We start from the raw sequence: 17987 nt of genomic DNA, 5'->3' as shown, positions 1-17987 counted from the left end.
CGAGTTTACTTGCGGCAATTGTCAGTCAGAGAGGGGGGCTGAGAGGCAAAGGGTTACCATATGCCTCACCTCTCTCTCCATCAAACTGACAATTGCCGTAAGTAAACTCGCCTAATGTAAACTGGGACTATGCAATAGTCATATACCCACTACTGTTTAAATATTTGAAGCAACAAAATATGGAATTTAACTAAAAATAAACACATAACATGTACATATATTCTGCAGTCCAACAAAACAAAGTCAACAATTTACTTTTAAATTTTAGAAAAGTACCCACCTCTTGATTGATTAAAGTTTGATTTCCATGTTCCGCCAAATCAAACAATGAAGCCTGTACGGCCATTTCCAATATCCTTAAACGCAGAGACAAATGCGAGGCCACCAATTCATTGTTGAGGGCCAATAGATTTATGCAACCCAAAACCTGACCTCTTTCCTTCCAACATTCGGGATGATCATTTCCCACTCCTCTCCAAAATATCGTAAACAATGTATTGGTTACCAAATAAACCAATTGCTCCTCACTATCAACATCTGCTTCTGAAGAAAACCCTAAGTTGCTTTCTATTGAATCACCTTTTTTGGCTCCAGTCCTTGCAGATTGCGATGAACTATCTGAACTCACGGATTCCGTGCGTTGCTTACTGCCTGTAGCCGGCGGTGTATTGTCTAATGTATCTGTACTACTGGTTGTACTGGTTTGATGTGTCAGCGATTCAAAAGTGTCTTGCAAATCATGGGTGGTTTGCCGGATAACAGAAAATACCGAGCTAACATTTTCCACCACCACACCGGACACGGTGTCAGCCAATTCTTTTATTTCACTTTCAAGTACATTCGCTGCCTCCGAGACGCTGGCTTGTATCTCATTAAGTATCAGGCCACTTTCATTTTGATCCTGCCCCTCCATCTGTTCGATTTGTTGTTCACAGAAATTGATGAGGTCACCTTGATTGTCGAATTTATTTTCATCCTCCAACAAGACATCCAAATTAATGCCGAAACTTTTGCGTTTCTCTTCATCGGGTTTAACATTTTCAATGGGCCGTCGTATGAGCAAACGGGCAATGGATTCTTGCCAGCCCGGTTGTTTAGCAATAGCTTGGGCAGAATTTTGCTTGGTAAAGGTGCATTGCAACAAACGTTTGGCAACTTCCAATTTGACTGGTAACTCACAACTACTGACATTGTGTACCAAAAACATAATGCCACAATAATCGATTTCCGGATTCAACATTTCATCCAACAAATGGAATAGTATGGTAGAGCTCAACATCATGGGAATGGTGTATGAAAATAGCCCAGGAAACAAAGAGGCATCAGTGGTGGGATCATGTAAACGCATTATTTGTTTGTATTTCGGGTGGACACGTGAGGTGGACAATATACTGCTTATAAACTAGGGAAAGACCGACATAAAGGGGAGAAATTATTCAAACTTAAAAAATTCTTAGGAATAGTCTGCCTCTTACTTACCCTTATGGCAGCTTCTTGTAATTCACAACTGTAATTTTTATCTATGAAATAGTTATAAATTAAATTGGCTGCTTGTGGCTCATGCAGCAAGAGAATTAGTTGATCACGACAGTTTTTACCCTTTATGTGCATATTCATGATCTCCAAAAACTCTATGAGAATATGGTCTTGTTTCACCGAAGCCAAAAAGGCAATCATTGTGCCAATCTCCTTGATATTCACATCCTTTTGTAGATAGAAACGAACAATCCCAAACATGGTGGAACGTATGGTTTTGGCATCTTCGGGTGTTATGTTTTCCGGTGTACCATAATATTGGCGAATTGTGTCAAGGAAAAATTGTATACCAAATTTTTTGCGAAAGTATTTACGATCATTTTTAATCATAGCACCCAAATATTGCACATGGCCCAATGTGATTTGGAATGGCATACGAACCCAAATGTCAAAATTAAAAGCTATCGATGTGTATAGTTCATCTAGGAGGGCCACATTGGACTGGCCCGTAGACGTTTTGTGTCCCTGCAGTGATTCCATAAACAAATGGGTGGCCATTAAAGCATTCACATCAAATAATTTTGGCGGACATTTTTGTAACATCATACCCACAATTGATAAACATTCCGAATGTAGTAAATTCTCTTGATTATTGTCATGTTCATGGGTAAGATAACGTATGAAACACATAAAGCTGGCCATGGGAAATTGTATCATTTTCCATTCGGTATAAGAATTGGTAGACAATATTTCCCAATCGGCAAATTCCTCGGTCATGGGTGTTTTTATTGGTTCTCCACCAGAATCCAAACCCTCTGTATCGTTTGTGCTTAACGAAAACTCCTCATTGTTTTCTTTGATAATCCGATGCAGTATGGGTAATATGGCTTGAACACCACCCACACTATTAATGGTGTCTTGTATTTTGACTATAGCACAATGTTGTGCCTGTACCAAGCCCATATGTTTTCCACTTGGTATTAAATCCAAACAGGTATTATGGGAATAGGCTCCGGGAGCATAGCAGAAAACAAATCGTGACGTCAGCTCCAATAAATCATTGTCTTGGGAAAATATGGAAGAAAAATTAATGCCAGCATCAAAAATTGTTTTTAAACTGGTGGTGGGTTCGGCCAGTAATACACCACCCACTTCACCGCCAAGGCATTGTTGTTCACCGAACACAGTTTCCTGCATGCCAATGGGGAAATTTTTAACATTCGGATCGTATGATGTTGATTGTGATCTCAAGGGTAAGGTAAAGTAGTTGGAAACCTATAGAAAAAATAAATAAAAAAACTGTGCACAATTGACTTGGTATTATTTCTATAACTTACATTTGATGACAAAGTCTTTTCCAACAAGCTGGGCAGCATGCCACGATAGCCTTGATTGCTATCTTGCGAAGATACTCTCGATAAACTTCCTGTGTTTGTATTTGCTGCTGCATTTGCTTGGGCTGGTGTTTTTATTTCTTGTAATGCCGAACCAACAGAACAATACAAGAAAGGCTTTAGTAAGAAGAACATAAAAAATAATTTATTAATAAATTGTGTTCGATAAAAAAATTCCAAAGATGAGCTTACCTCATTTATGGCTGCAACTTTTAGCGTTGCACTTATTTTTTGTACAAAATCAATGAAAACATTTATTTGACTATAGGAGAAAGGTCTTTTTGGTGGAGTAATGGCAACAGTTACATAATGCCATTGACCATCCAAGAGAGTTGTAGAAGCCACCGAAGAGGTCAAGTATTCCCGTTTGGTTAGAGCAGCAACAACAATGTTACCATTGTTTTGTATAAATATTTCAAAACCTGTATTACTGCCGGTACGTAAACTATAAGAGACAAATAAAAAACGCGAAGAAAATACATTACACAGTGACTAGGGAAAAGTTATATGCTTGCCGAAAACGAGATAAAATAAAAAAATGTTTTTTTTTTTTTTTGGTTTATTATGGGAAATGTCATTTTATAGTGATATTGTTGATATTTTTAATTACACTGTGTGTAATTTTTGGTGAAATGGTTTATTAACCATATTCTGACATCGTAGTGTGATAGAAAAACAAATATAAGAAGATACGTGTCCCGGCGTTTTTCCCTATCACTTCAACTTTCGCGGTTATGGGCCCCCAAAGACCTGAGGCCCTGATGGCAAAAGGGATCATTTTGTCAGGATCATATCTTCTAAACCGCTAAGAATTTGGGTTTACTCGTAGAAGAAAAGTTGTAGCTCTCGTCTTAAAGAATAATAATTGTGACCACATAAAATCCATTCAACCTCACCTTCAGGGTCAAAATCTTCAAGGTCAAATTTCCCTTTTAATTTTTTCCCGGATTTTAGTCTACAGATATCAAACCGATTAAAATTGAAGCAAACAACCAACTAGAAAAATGTATCTTAGATCTTAGTAAACAACTTTCTAGAACATACGAACTCTGTAGAAATGGTTCTTAATGGTAAAAATAGCAAATAAAATGCGATTTTTATCCTCTTTTCTCGGTCCCTGTTCCATAGATATTAACCGTTCAAAATTCAAAAAAACAATGGACCACTATAATTTAGCAAAGATTACAGCAAACAACTGTCTGGAACATACGAAATGTCTATGAAAAAAACATTTGAAAATATTCGATTTTTATACTTTTTTCCGATGCCGGTCCACAGATACCGAACCGCCCAAAAATTAAGATTACAGTCAACTACAAAAATGTACCTAAGATTTCAATAAACAACTTTCTAGAACATAAAAAGATTCTAGGAACGGATGATTTGAAAAATAATATACCGTTGTAAACAGGTAACGTAGGGGATGAATGATACCAAGCAACGGTCTTGACCGGCTTTAACATGGCAAAGCCCAGGATTTATCTTGGTCCCTCTTTCATTTCAAGTGGACACTGACCTCCCCGTGGTGTCACCTGGGGAACTGCCTTTAACACCCGTTAAAGGTAGTGAGCTAACATGTGCCGCGCGTTCACCCATAAGAACGTTAAAAACTTGGGTTTGGGCGTCGGGTTAGTAACCCTCCCCTAGAAAAAACAGCCTACTATGAAAAAACGAAAGAAAAGAAAAACAAACCCCTCTAAAGTTGACGAACCCCGCAAACGTTTTAAGGACCATGATCTGCGAATCTGCACCTGGAATGTTCGCACTCTTTATAGAGAAGGTGCAGTCTTCGCATTGGCAGATGTACTTGAAAAGTACAAGGCCGATATTACTGTCATACAGGAAATACGATGGATTGGGAAAGGCGTCACAACAACACCTAAAGGTGACGCACTGTATTATAGCTGCCATGACGTAAAGCATGAATTTGGTTGCGGATTCGTAGTTAGTCGGAGACTAAAACATCTGGTATCAAGCTTCTCCCCAGTGAATGAAAGACTTGCTGCAATTCGAATAAAAGCTAAATTCTTCAACATCAGCTTTATTTGTGCTCATGCTCCCACTGAAGAAAAGGACGAACAGACCAAAGATATATTTTACGAGCGCTTAGAAGAAACATATGACAGTTGCCCTGCCCATGGCATTAAAATCATTCTAGGCGATTTTAATGCCAAAATTGGAAAGGAGAATATCTTTGGCCCAACAGTCGGGAAATTCAGTCTCCACAGTGAAACATCTGACAATGGTATGAGGCTAATAGACTTTGCAGCCGCAAAAAACATGGTAGTTAGCAGTACCAGATTTAATCATCTCGATATTCATAAGGGCACCTGGCTGTCTCCAGATCAAAGAACAAGTAATCAAATTGATCATGTTGTGATAGATGGAAGACATTCATCCAGCGTGTTGGATGTACGATCGTTCCGAGGCGCAAACATTGATTCGGACCACTACCTTGTTGCAGCAAAGGTACGTACCCGTCTAAACGTTGCAAATAAAGCACGAACAGACTCAACGCGGAAGTTGGACATCGATAGGCTGCAAACACAAAAGATAGCCACAGCATATTCCACTCAACTAGCCCAATTGCTTAACGCGAGCACTCCTTGTCCTGATAACATAACAACACAATGGCAACATATTGCCCACTCCATGCAAACAGCCGCAAAATCCATACTTGGATTCCAGACACCTCCACAAAGGTATTCATGGTATGACCAGGAGTGTCGTGCTGCTACCGAAGAGAAAAATGCGGCATATAGAGCTACTTTACAATCAGTAGCAACGCGCAGCGCACGAGAGAGATATCGGGAGAAAAGGAGAGAAGAGAAACGGCTTTTCCGCAAGAAAAAGAGAGAAATGGAAAAGCGGGAGTGTGAAAAAATCGAGATGTACAGGAGACAGAATGAAGTCCGAAAATTCTACCAAAGAGTGAAACATCAAACAGATGGCTTTGGTACAGGCACATCCTCCTGTAGAGACCAGCAAGGTAATCTGGTAACAGATACAGATAGCGTGCTCAGGATATGGAAGGAACATTTCTCCAATCTGCTGGTATCCAATAGTAGCGAAGACGATGATACCACAGGTCCAATCCCAGAAGATGGTATAGAATGTATACCGACCGGCCAAGATGAGGTAAAAGCAGCAATCAACCGGCTGAAGAATAATAAAGCAGCAGGAGCCGATGGCTTACCAGCCGAGCTGTTTAAAACCGGAGGCGATGCGCTGATAAGGTGTATGCATCAGCTAGTTAGCACCATCTGGCAGGAAGAACGCGTACCCGACGATCGGAACCTGAGCATCCTATGTCCCGTCCAAAAGAAAGGAGATAAGACTGTATGCTCTAACTATAGGGGCATAAGTCTTCTCCCTATTGCCTATAAGATAGTGTCAGGGATATTGTGCGAACGACTAAAGCCAATGGTCAACGAAATAATTGGACCATACCAATGTGGCTTTAGACCTGGCAAGTCCACCATTGACCAGATATTTACCCTGCGGCAAATCCTAGAGAAGACCCAAGAGATGCAGATCGACACATTTCACCTTTTTGTCGATTATAAAGCAGCATTCGACAGTCCCCTCCGATCAAAGGTATTCCACGCAATGTCTGAATTTGGTATCCCCGCAAAGCTCATCCGGCTTTGTAAGATGACTTTAACTGATACTAGGTCCTCAGTTAAAATTGGAAAGAACCTCTCCGAAGAATTTTGTACCAAAAGAGGTTTCAGACAAGGAGACAGCCTTTCGTGTGACCTATTCAACATTTTGCTGGAAAAGGTAATACGAGATGCAAATGTCAAAAGAAATGGCACAATTTACACCAATAGCCACATGTTACTTGCTTATGCTGATGACATAGACATCATGGGACGATCAGTAAAGGAAGTAACTGATACCTTTAGGAAGGTCGAAGCAGAATCTGCGAAAGTGGGTCTGGCGGTAAACGGCGAAAAGACCAAATTGATGGTGTCGACGCGCAAAGCGTCCATAGAGCTCGGACCAACTGTAGAAGTTGGTACCTACAATTTTGAGGTAGTTAAAGGCTTCGTCTACCTCGGCACTGCCATAAACACAACAAACAACATCAGTTGTGAAATAAGAAGAAGAATTGTATTGGCCAACAGATGCTACTATGGTCTAAGTAAGCAATTTAAAAACAAAGCCACATCTCGTCAAACAAAAATAACACTATACAAAACGCTGATACTACCCGTGCTAATGTATGGCTCCGAAGCATGGGTACTTGCGCAAGCAGATAAGGCAGTGCTTGGTGTGTTTGAGAGGAAAATTCTTCGAAAGATCTACGGGCCGATTTGCGTTGACGGTGAATATCGACGTCGTATGAACCACGAGCTATATAAGCTATACAAAGACATGAATATAGTTAAACGTATCGAGATGCAACGATTGCGTTGGCTAGGCCATATCATGAGAATGAGCGATGATGAACCTGCTAAAAAGGCGTATGAATACATGCCACATGGCGGTGCACGCAGAATCGGCAGGCCTAAGCTTCGATGGAGCAAACAAGTGGATGAAGAAATGGAAAGGCGCGGTATTCCAAAAAGTCAAGCGAAAAACAGAGAGGAATGGAGATCTTTTCTTAGTTCGGTCTATGGAACAAATGTTCTGTAATGGGCCAACTAAGTAAAGTAGTAAGTAAGTAAACAGGTAAATTAAACAACGTTGTTACAACGCAAATTGTTCTTTCGTACTTCTTCAGTTTTTGGTTCTTCAATGTGGACTGACTGCGTCATCAGGAGACAGGTGGGATGGGACTGTTCTCCGAGTACGGCATTCGCACTGTTTCCTTGTATTGCCTGCACAACTGCATCGGTGTGAATGCTATTCCTGATAGGCTCGTTTATCTACCCTTGTACTTTTCGACCGCTCTCTCTCTCTCTTTCTCCCTCTCTCTCTCTGGATCATGAAGATATCCCCTGCCAGGGTGAGGGAAGCCTTTCCACTAGATTATGGCAAGGATGCTGACGGCGGTAATACTTAGGCAGGTACTGCATCGACAGCATCTTGTTGTGCTGATGCACTGGTAAAATCTTCGTCTCCAAATGAATATGATCCACTGGTAACATGATGAGGCACCCTGTTGCAATCCATGCTGGCGCAGCATAGCTTGCCACAGACCAGCCTATTGCTCTGTAAGGTGAACAAAGACACATTTGTCAGCACTCCTATTGGTGCCAGCCAGTGACTTGAAAGAATACTACAATCATCCGCATACATTACGATCCTTATGGCGTCTGGAGGGTCTACAATTTAAGAGAGGTACAGGTTAAACAGGTCTGGAGATATTACCCCGTTTGGAGAACCCCCTGTTTCACAAAACGGGTTTTAGACATCTTATTTCAGAATTCCACAAACGCCTGGCGTCCACACATATAGTTGATTATCCGACGTTTCAAACACTTCACTATGTCCTCGAAGAGCTTGACATGGCTGATGGTATGCATGGCAGAACAATATAAGGTAAGAACAATACCCAGCTGACTGAACTGGGCTGTAATGTTAGTGTCAAATTCCATAAGACATTTTATATTTTTTGCTCTGTTCCAGAACCTGCAAGAAGCTACTATTTTTTACTACGATAACAAATTTTTCTTTATGTTATCGGAAAAAATACTAAAAAATAGTAGATTCTTGCAGTTCTGGAACAGACCATTTATTTCTATTTTCGATGTATATTATAATAATAATTTTTCCACAATCTACGAATTTGGGTGATATAATAAGTGATAACAGTTTTTTGGTTAGTCAGCTATGCAATTTTAAAAACAATTTAAGGGGGTCGATTATGGACAGCAACACAACTCCAGTTGCGTTGCCGACAGCTAATTTCAAAATAGAAAATTCCGTTTCTGCATTGAAATTCATACTTTTTTACAATTAAACTAATAGCTGAAGGTTCAAAACACTGATGTTGAATGAATTTGATAAAAATGTCTGTCGTTTCACTCATTTTAATTGTATGATTTTCTCATCTGGCAACGCAACAACATGTGGAGTTGCTATCCATAATCGACCCCTAAATGTTGGTCATATTATACTTTAAGCAAGAACTCGTTTAAAATCCATGAGTTAAGAAATATCTTAGAAGGAGATAATCTTGCCATTTTCGGAGTCACTGTGGAAGAAGAAATTTCTGATATAGGTGTAAGATACCCCAATGTTGTTATTATGGGTGATTTTAACAATAATAATTATATATAATTGTTCCACAAACTTCCCATAAGGGACAAGGGAGACTTCTCTCATATCAATGAGTGAACCCCGATTCATATTATCTCAATGATATGGGACCTACAGTTTATCGCCGAGTCCGAACGGCGTGTCTAAGACACCACTTTTGTAGAGAAGTTTTACATGGCTGAAATACTCAGGAAAAAACAAAAACAAAAGTTTGAAACAGCTTCTCCTTTTTCAATGAATTGTTAGCGACCCCAAACATTTTTGCAAGAATTCTACTTTCTGCGTAAAATTATCCATTTAATGGAATGAAAATTGAAAATGTAACGATTTTTCATTCATGTTTTTCAAAATATTCAATCAAATGTGAAAAAATATTAGTTTTATAAATTCCAATAATTTAAGACATTTCCTTGTTTGGTTTACATGTACCGGCGACAGTAACGTTACAAACAAAAACAAATTCCTTTGTGGTTGTTGTTGAGTTGTATTTGATGTAGTATTTACCCCCAGTTTTTGTAACTTGTTTTTGTTCGTTCGTCTATATTCGTAATAATTTAGGCATTCATAGCTCAGCCCCCAGATGACATACACATCTAATTTTGCGTATACCCGTTCCATATATCATTAAGGATTCCTCATTTAAAAATCAGCGCTCTACATTTGCGCTAAAGCGAGTAAATCGATCTACAAAATTTGACAATTCGTGTGAGAAGAATAAAAATTTTTACAAAAACTGGGGGTTACTCTACCATCTTTGTTCTACCATGGTATGGAAGGCCTTAAATAGGTAAAGGTAATGCTGTTGTAAATTGATGACATTTGGCAAATGCTCAATTCAAGGTTCACACAGTCTCAGTCATCAGTTCTATGGTGAAATGTATTATTCGACAACACAAAGTCAATATAGCTAATAACACAAATAAATGAAAGAAATTAAAATAATATTTTAACTTACTTCAGCAGCATTCGTCGGGAATTTTGACGCTGTTGTTGTTGTTGATCATCTGTTTTGCCATCAATATCTAATTTAGAATTTGATTTTTTATTTAAGTTGCTGTCGAGACGTAATAAAATATGAAATATGAAACCATAGGCCCCGGACATTGACCAATTCTTAATGTCGGTAACAACAATTCCATCTCCAGGTTCACAAAAATTAAAATATTGAGAACACAAATTAGTGCTTGTCAAAGATTGCAACGATACACTAACCAGAGTCTGAAATAAAACAAATTCAATTCGAAAATTAAAAAAAATAGTAAATAATAAATATATGATAATAAATGAATAATAATAAATAAAACACTGTAATAAACTTAAGTGGCAAGACATACCTGTAATAATTGTTTGTGGTGGGGAAATTTACTTTCCTTACGTAAGAGACTAAAAATACTTTTCAATTCGATGGGTATAATACTCAGTTTGCTTAACTCTTCGATTAGTTTAATGTATGTTTGTATACACTGATCGGAGAGCTTGTCCGATTGATGTAGACATTGACAGATATTTCTGATTATTCGCGATTCACAAGCAATGGTTTTCCTATAACAATAGATAACAAATGCATATTATGGTGTATTAAATAGATTAGTTTTCCTGAAAACTTACGTTCCATAATTGTCTGTACAGGCTTTCAATATTCTTTGACTCAGAAATCCCTGTTCTCGGGTATCCATTTCAGGCAACCATTCTATAAGTTTTGTCAATACTTCAGGCAATATCAGTAATCCCTTGCCTTCGTCATAGGCTAATTCTATACAGGCCTCTAAAAGATCGCTGGCCGGTAGACCAACTTCCATTAGACCCGTAAATAATTTACTAATTTTATCATAGTAACGCAGTTGTTCGGTAATGCGTACCGAATTCCGAGTAATTGAGGCCAATGCCTTAATAACATTTATTAAGATTTGATTATAGTCTAAATTCCATTCCTTTATGGACTTCGGCATAGCTATTAAAATATCCACCAAGTTGGTATCTTCAATGGCCTCACAAATGTTCACCGATGTCGAGGCATCACACAAAAATACATTGATATTGTCTATCGACGCTTCTAAAGCGTTCACATCGATTGTCTGATCATTATTGGGATCATCATCATTGTCATCGGCTGCTATGTTAAAAGTGGCATCAGCATTCTTTTGGAAATTGTCGGTTTTTAAAAGTTCTTCCAAAACATCACAGTACAGCTTGATAAGGGTAACTAAATCTATTTGGCGCTGTAATTGAAAAAAGATAAATCAGAAAAATCAAACGCTTTGAGACATTGTGTATAAAATCATAAAATTATTTAATAAATAAAAAATTCCTATGATGAAGCTCATAATTGGAATTTTTGTCGGCAAATTCATACGTCCAGAAAGGGCCACAAAATCTGAAAATCGCCGGGGAAAGGATTTTGATTGCGATGAAAATTACAATTCACACAAGGTGAGGGTACAACTCTATCGGCAAAGCCGACTGATACTTTTGTAATAGTTTTTGTTGGCTTGTTCCAGAACTGCAAGAATCTACTAATTTTTACTATTTTTCCCCATAACATAAAGGAGAAAATGTTATCGTAATAAGAAAATAGCAACTTCTTGCGGGTTCTGGAGCAGAGCATGTATTTCAAGGATATCGTAATATTAATGTTATAGAATAAAAACTCACATTTAAAACATTACTAAAAAGAAAAAAACTTACTTCTTCCGGACTAGATTTTTGTAAAACGATGATCATTAAAGCGCAACATCTTAGGGTTATAGTTCGTAAACTATTTGAGGTTTCCCATTGGGAAAGAATTTTCATTAAAACCGATACGGTAGCCGGACATATAGCGCGCATACCATTACGCTAGAATAATGAAAAAAAAAAAAACAATGAAATTTATTAAAATTCAAAATTATCATTATTGCACATTACAAAACAATGAATACATTTTATAGACAAAAATCCATTTATACCAAGAAGAGGTTTTTTATATAAAATCTTAGTATTTGGGTCCTTTTTACAATTTACATTTTGTTATTGGTTAGATTTTAAAAGACAAAATAAACAAAAATTAATTTAAATTTTTAAGAAAAAGTACATATGAGATGATAATCTCTTAATTTATTATCAATTTTAACTAAAAATGACCTAAAAACCAGAAATCTCTTCGAAAGATCCATCCAATAACAAAATATAAAACGTAATAATGGAGCTTATATGAAAGTATGTATGTATGTAATGTGTATTATTGACGTTGAAAGATAGCACAACAGAACTACTCACCAAATTATCACAGATTTTATAACCATCACCAGATTTTTTAAGATTATTTGTGTTTATTATAGAGGCTAATGTTTTCTGTAACATTCAGGAGGTGATTTATATGTAAGACAAAAAACAATTAGAAGGATTATATACACCAACACCATAAGTATTTTCGAATTGTTAGCAATCATATTGACAAAAAAAAATGTTTTGCAGTCAAAAGTTGCATAAACATATACAGATACGAATATGCAAATATGATGGAACATAGATTTGAAAATAAAACATAAAGAAATAAATTAAAAAACCTGATTTTTTTGGACAATTAACTCACCTGTGATCCACATATTATTGCACCTAAAGTATGTATTAGCGATTCTCCAATGTCGGGGAATTTTGTTATATCATTTTGTTGAAAACAATCTAAAAGAAAGCAATTTATTAACAAAAAAATTAGGTCAGGTCAATTGCAAGGAACATGTCGTATGTTTCCCAAAATTGCACCAGCCGAAAGTATTAAGATCTTTTTCATACTTACCATAAATAAATGGTATAATTTCAACATGTACCATATGCGGTTTATACGATAATTTCCTATAGTCAGCAAAGCTATTGCGTAGAAAGCTACGCCACGTCAAGTATGGATCATACATAACCTCCAAGAATCGTGAAAAACTACGAAACAAATGGCCAACCTCTGGTGAGGCATATTTTTGTTCAATGCACTGAAAAATAAATAAAAAAGTACAAATGTTTTACAAATTGAAATAAAATCATATTTTTATTAATATTTTAACTTTTAAAAGAAGTAAAATAATTGAAGAATAAATTGGATTACGCACTTAGCACGCCATTTACAATATATTCTGATCTTTCGGATGAAATAATAAACAAACATATAATATAAAAAAAATATATCAAATGTAGATTAAAGAAAGTAACATTTTTTTTATTTTTGTTTTAATAAAATAAATAATAAAAAATCTTCGATTTTAAGGTTAAAAATTTAGTTGTTTATTCTGTCAATAACCTTGTTTTTTTGCTAGGTTTACGACTTTTCTGACGTATGTAATATACGTCTGAAATGTATGTGAGATCCCAGCTAACAACTTTTTCCGAGGGCTCTGATTACCGATTTTTTCCGAGATTTTCTGAATATTTTTTTAGATATTTCTCGATTTCTCTAATATTTTTCTATAAATTGTACCGATTTTATCCAATTTTTTTTAAAATCTCTGCACATTTTCTGAAGAACCTTAAGAATCTCGTTCCGATATCTAATCGATTTTCTAAGGGATTTTTTTGTTCGATTACATACATACATACATATGTTCCCACAACATCCCCGAAGGGACAAGAGAGACTTCTCTCATATCAATGAGTGCACGCCGATTCATATTGGCTCAATGATATGGGACCTACTTTTTATCGCCGAGTCCGAACGGCGTGTCTGACGACACCACTTGTAGAGAAGTTTTTCAAGGCTGAAATACTCAGGAAATGTCGCCAGCATTACTGAGGGGGAATTTTGCCACCGTTGTAAATTTGATGTTGCTTGGCCTGACCTTCTGAGTGCAAGGCGGACGTGCTAACCATTGCACCACGGTGGCCCCCCCCTTTTTGTTCGATTGTTGTCGAAAAACAAAGTGATTTTTTATACAATTCGCATATACAATTTTTGATTTGTTTTAATATAAATGCAACGTAGAATAATTCAAGCTAGTGTTGATAGCTTCAACATACTCGTGCACATTTTTCTCCTATTAATCACAAAATGATAACAACAGGGAAAATCATTAGGACGTTTGAAATTAGAATCATCCATAAATAGCGCATTAAAAGAAAATTGTCTCTAAGTGGAGATGTGTTGTGTGTCAATATCAAAAGGCGTCAACGCCCAAGAATTTTTTCCGATTTTTTTTCAGAAAATCTAAACGTTTCTTCGAATTTTTCCAGAACTTCTTTCCAAATTCGGACCGATTTTCTTCAAAAAATCTAAATTTTCCAGAATTTTTTTCCGAATTCGGGTCAAATTCGTTGCGAAACTCTAATATTTCGTTAGAATTTTCTTAGAAAATTCTCTCCGAATTCGGTGGACACGTCCATACAACTTTTGTACAGAATCGGCAACTTGTGCAGAGATTCTGACCGAATTCGCAAAGAATTCGGAAAAAATGTTAGCTTGGATACGACCATCTAGAGCGCACGACATCTTTCCAACCGGGTACTCCAAAATTTGCATATCGCGAATCTTAAAAAAGTTTGAAGATGGTTCTTATCTCTTTATCGTGATGATCCCTCCATATGGTAGTTAAGATGGTTCTAACAATAACAGCCGAGCTAATTCTGCAACAAGAGCATGCCAATTCTGTACTGGTCCATGTAGATGGGCCATGACAAGGCACCCTGCAGCTGTTCTCAGGGCGACATTCTGTCAGGTTTGAATATTTTTCCATCGTGTTGCACTTATATTCCGCATAGTTTACTCAGAGATCGACCTATTACGTTATATGTGGTCAACAAGGTATCTTTATCTGCACCCCAAGTCCTTACGGCTAGGGACTTCAGGACCTTGTTTCTACAATGCGACCCCTATAATTTTGGGGGTAGTTTGTGGTCGGAATTCTGCTACCATCGACCATGACATTCAACTCCTCGCGTGGAAAACATTGGTAAGATCAATCAAATGGGAGTTCGGAATTTCGCAAATGAAATCAGGTAAAGTTCCCTTCGACAAAATCATACAATCATCCACGTTACGCTACCATCTCAATTATGTTCTGAAGGAGAGGTTAAACAGTTCCGGAGATATCACCCCACCTTGGCAACTCCCTGTTTCACTCTAGGGGTGTGAATTTTTGTTCCCGAGTCCCATCTTCCCAAGGTCGCGGCGGTGCAGGAAACCAAGCTGAACAACAACCACAGCTTAGAGCATTGTGATGGTTACAATGTTCTGAGGAAAGGTCGCACCAGAAGTGGAGGTGGAGGATTGGCTTTCCTATTGCACCAGTCTGTCCAATACAGACCTATCTCGCTTGAGCCTGTCTCTAATGACCCGTACATGGAATGTATGGGGGTAGCAGTCAGGTGTGGAGCTGCCGAGATAGAGTTGCTGAATTTATACATCTCGCCGAGAAATAGCTGTATCCCTGATTATAGGCCTGACATTAGCCCGCTCTTGCAAGGTCATAATCGTCTGGTCCTGGGGGATTTTAATGCGCATCATGAGATGTGGCATTCGGCCCTCGGAAACGACCAGAGAGGTACAGCGCTGGCTGAGCAGATTGATAGCTCTACGTTTTGCACGGTCAATGAGGACGCCCCTACCAGAATTAGAGCAGTGTCACAGTTCGCCTGACATAACCATCGTGTCATTTGGTCTGACAAATGACGTTACCTGGCAACCCGTCATTTCCCTTGGATCAGACCATCTCCCCATAATTGTCTCCATTAGCAGACCAACCGACTTCATCACCTCTGAACGCCGCACGCTAGTCAATCATAAAAAAGCTGATTGGCCGAGTTTCAGAGAGTTCACCAATCACCGCTTCAGAGAATTGCCCAATACTTCTGATGTTCGGGTAGCGGAAAGGACGTTCCAGGACATCATCACTGCTGCAGCCGCTCGCCATATCCCTGCTGGTCGAATACCCGAAGTAAGACCAAATTTCCCAGCAGAGGCGACGGGATTAGCAAATGAGCGTGATGAGCTTCGTCGTATCAACCCCAATGACCCCAGAGTCAGGGAGCTGACACTGGAAGTTAACAGGCTGGTCGGCGAGCATAAGCGGAACAAATGGTTAAATCATCTGAAGAGCTGCAACATTGGAGCCGGTATAGGTGAATTTTGGGCAACGGTTACGTCACTCTCGAACCCTGGAAGAAGGGAAGAAATAGCTATCAAGTTGCCGATCATCAACATGGATTCCGTAAGCAGCACAACACGACAACAGCGCTGCACGCCATTACCACATATATCTGTAAAGGACTCAAACAGAGACGGCCGTGCGATAGAACAGTGATGGTGGCTCTTGACTTATCTAAAGCCTTTGATACAGTCAGGTACTCCACGCTGTTTGAGGACATTGAGCAGACAACCCTCCGGCCAAGCTTGAAACGTTGGATAGTCAACTATATGTGTGGACGCCAGTCGTACGTAGAATTCAGGAATAAGAAGTCCAAACCCCGTAGAGTGAAACAGGGAGTTCCCCAAGGTGGGGTGATATCTCCGGAACTGTTTAACCTCTACCTCTCCTGTATTCCACCCCCTTCAGACGGCATTGAGATCGTGACGTATGCGGATGATTGCACGATCCTGGCGTCGGGTACCTATCCTGATGACATCTGTGAGAGACTGAACAACTATTTAACTGATCTTACCACCTTTTTCCATTCGAGGAATATGCAGATTTCCCCCACAAAATCTTCAGTCACTCTGTTCACCACATGGACAGCGCAGTTTGGACGTGAGTTGAATGTCGTGGTCGACGGTAGCAGAATTCCGACCACAAACTGCCCTAAAATTTTAGGGGTCACATTCGACACTACATTCACGTAGTGCGCACACGCCACAGCTATCTGCGACAAGTTAAAAAGTAGGAACAAGGTCCTCAAGTCCCTGGCCGGCAGCACTTGGGGTGCAGATAAAGAAACCTTGTTGGCCACGTATAACGCGATAGGTCGGTCTGTGGTAAGCTATGCGGCTCCAGTCTGGTCCCCGAGATTGTGTGATTCGAACTGGAAAAAGATTCAAACTTGCCAGAATGCCGCCCTGAGAACAGCGACAGGGTGCCTCCTCAAATCTTCAGTGGACCATGTACATGAGGAGGCAAAAATTCTTCCTGTAAAGCAACACAATAAGATGCTTTCGTTGCAGTACCTGCTTGGATGTTATCGTGTGAGCCATCCCAATCACCATCTTGTGTGTAGGCCCGGCCCATTCAGGGAGATCAGGAAGGATATCCATGCTCTTGAGGGAGAGGTCCAACGATACAGGAGAGAACCCCTAGATCAACAAGCATATCAAGCAGGATTGAATAGCATTCACACGGACGCAGTTGCCAAGGCTTTAAGCAATTATAGTGTGAATAAAGTACTCGGAGTACATCCTCCATCTATCGCAGCTGAGGAGCGTCAACTGCCACGACAAACAAGAGTAGTTTTGGCTCAACTACGCTCGGGATATTGCAGTCGCCTAAATTCGTATTGGGCGGAAATCGATCGCGCCGTGCAAGACATATGCCCAGTATGCGGCATGGGCCCGCACGACACACAACACCTTTTTAACTGCCCCGCCAAACCTACCCATCTAACTCCAGTGGATCTGTGGCTACATCCCATCGAAGCAGCCACTTTTCTGGAACTGCAGATAGATCCAGAGCCAGATTGAACAGAGGAACGAACAAATAAACATAACAAAAACACTGTTACAACAACAACATCACACAGCTTGTTTTGGTTGAGTCCTCGACTAATATGTGTGGAGATGGCGTGAAGAGCTGTTATAGTACTTTGGTGCTTATGGAACCCATGCTGATGAACGGCAACTGGATAGCTATTTCTTACGCTGGAGAAGAGTGAAGATTCAAGGGTCTTTGCTTCGGGCGGTCTTTGCCGAAATCGGTTGTATGGTTCATCTTTGTTGGCATCCTTGTTTAACTTCAGTAGCGG

At 39.1% G+C, this 17987-nt stretch overlaps 1 protein-coding gene across 2 annotated transcripts in view; it reads right to left on the bottom strand.

Annotated features, from left to right (window-relative positions):
* Positions 1–17987, bottom strand: part of LOC141404051 (neurobeachin-like protein 1) — a 285955-nt gene that overhangs the window by 243232 nt on the left and 24736 nt on the right. Inside the window, exons 4-14 of one of the 2 annotated variants that reach the window (XM_073987297.1) lie at positions 12856–13042; positions 12652–12740; positions 12336–12410; positions 11766–11915; positions 10689–11299; positions 10415–10622; positions 10036–10298; positions 3063–3315; positions 2814–2987; positions 1480–2751; positions 281–1402 (exon numbers count right to left, since the gene is read on the bottom strand). In XM_073987297.1, the coding sequence (XP_073843398.1) occupies positions 281–1402; positions 1480–2751; positions 2814–2987; positions 3063–3315; positions 10036–10298; positions 10415–10622; positions 10689–11299; positions 11766–11915; positions 12336–12410; positions 12652–12740; positions 12856–13042 (4404 nt within the window). The remainder of the gene's footprint in view (positions 1–280; positions 1403–1479; positions 2752–2813; positions 2988–3062; positions 3316–10035; positions 10299–10414; positions 10623–10688; positions 11300–11765; positions 11916–12335; positions 12411–12651; positions 12741–12855; positions 13043–17987) is intronic. The other variant, XM_073987298.1, reaches the window with a different exon arrangement.

Source organism: Musca autumnalis, unplaced genomic scaffold, assembly GCF_047663935.1.
Source record: "Musca autumnalis isolate F117 unplaced genomic scaffold, ASM4766393v1 scaffold_4, whole genome shotgun sequence".
Lineage (NCBI taxonomy): Eukaryota > Metazoa > Arthropoda > Insecta > Diptera > Muscidae > Musca > Musca autumnalis.
This window is presented reverse-complemented; position numbering and strand designations above follow the sequence as displayed.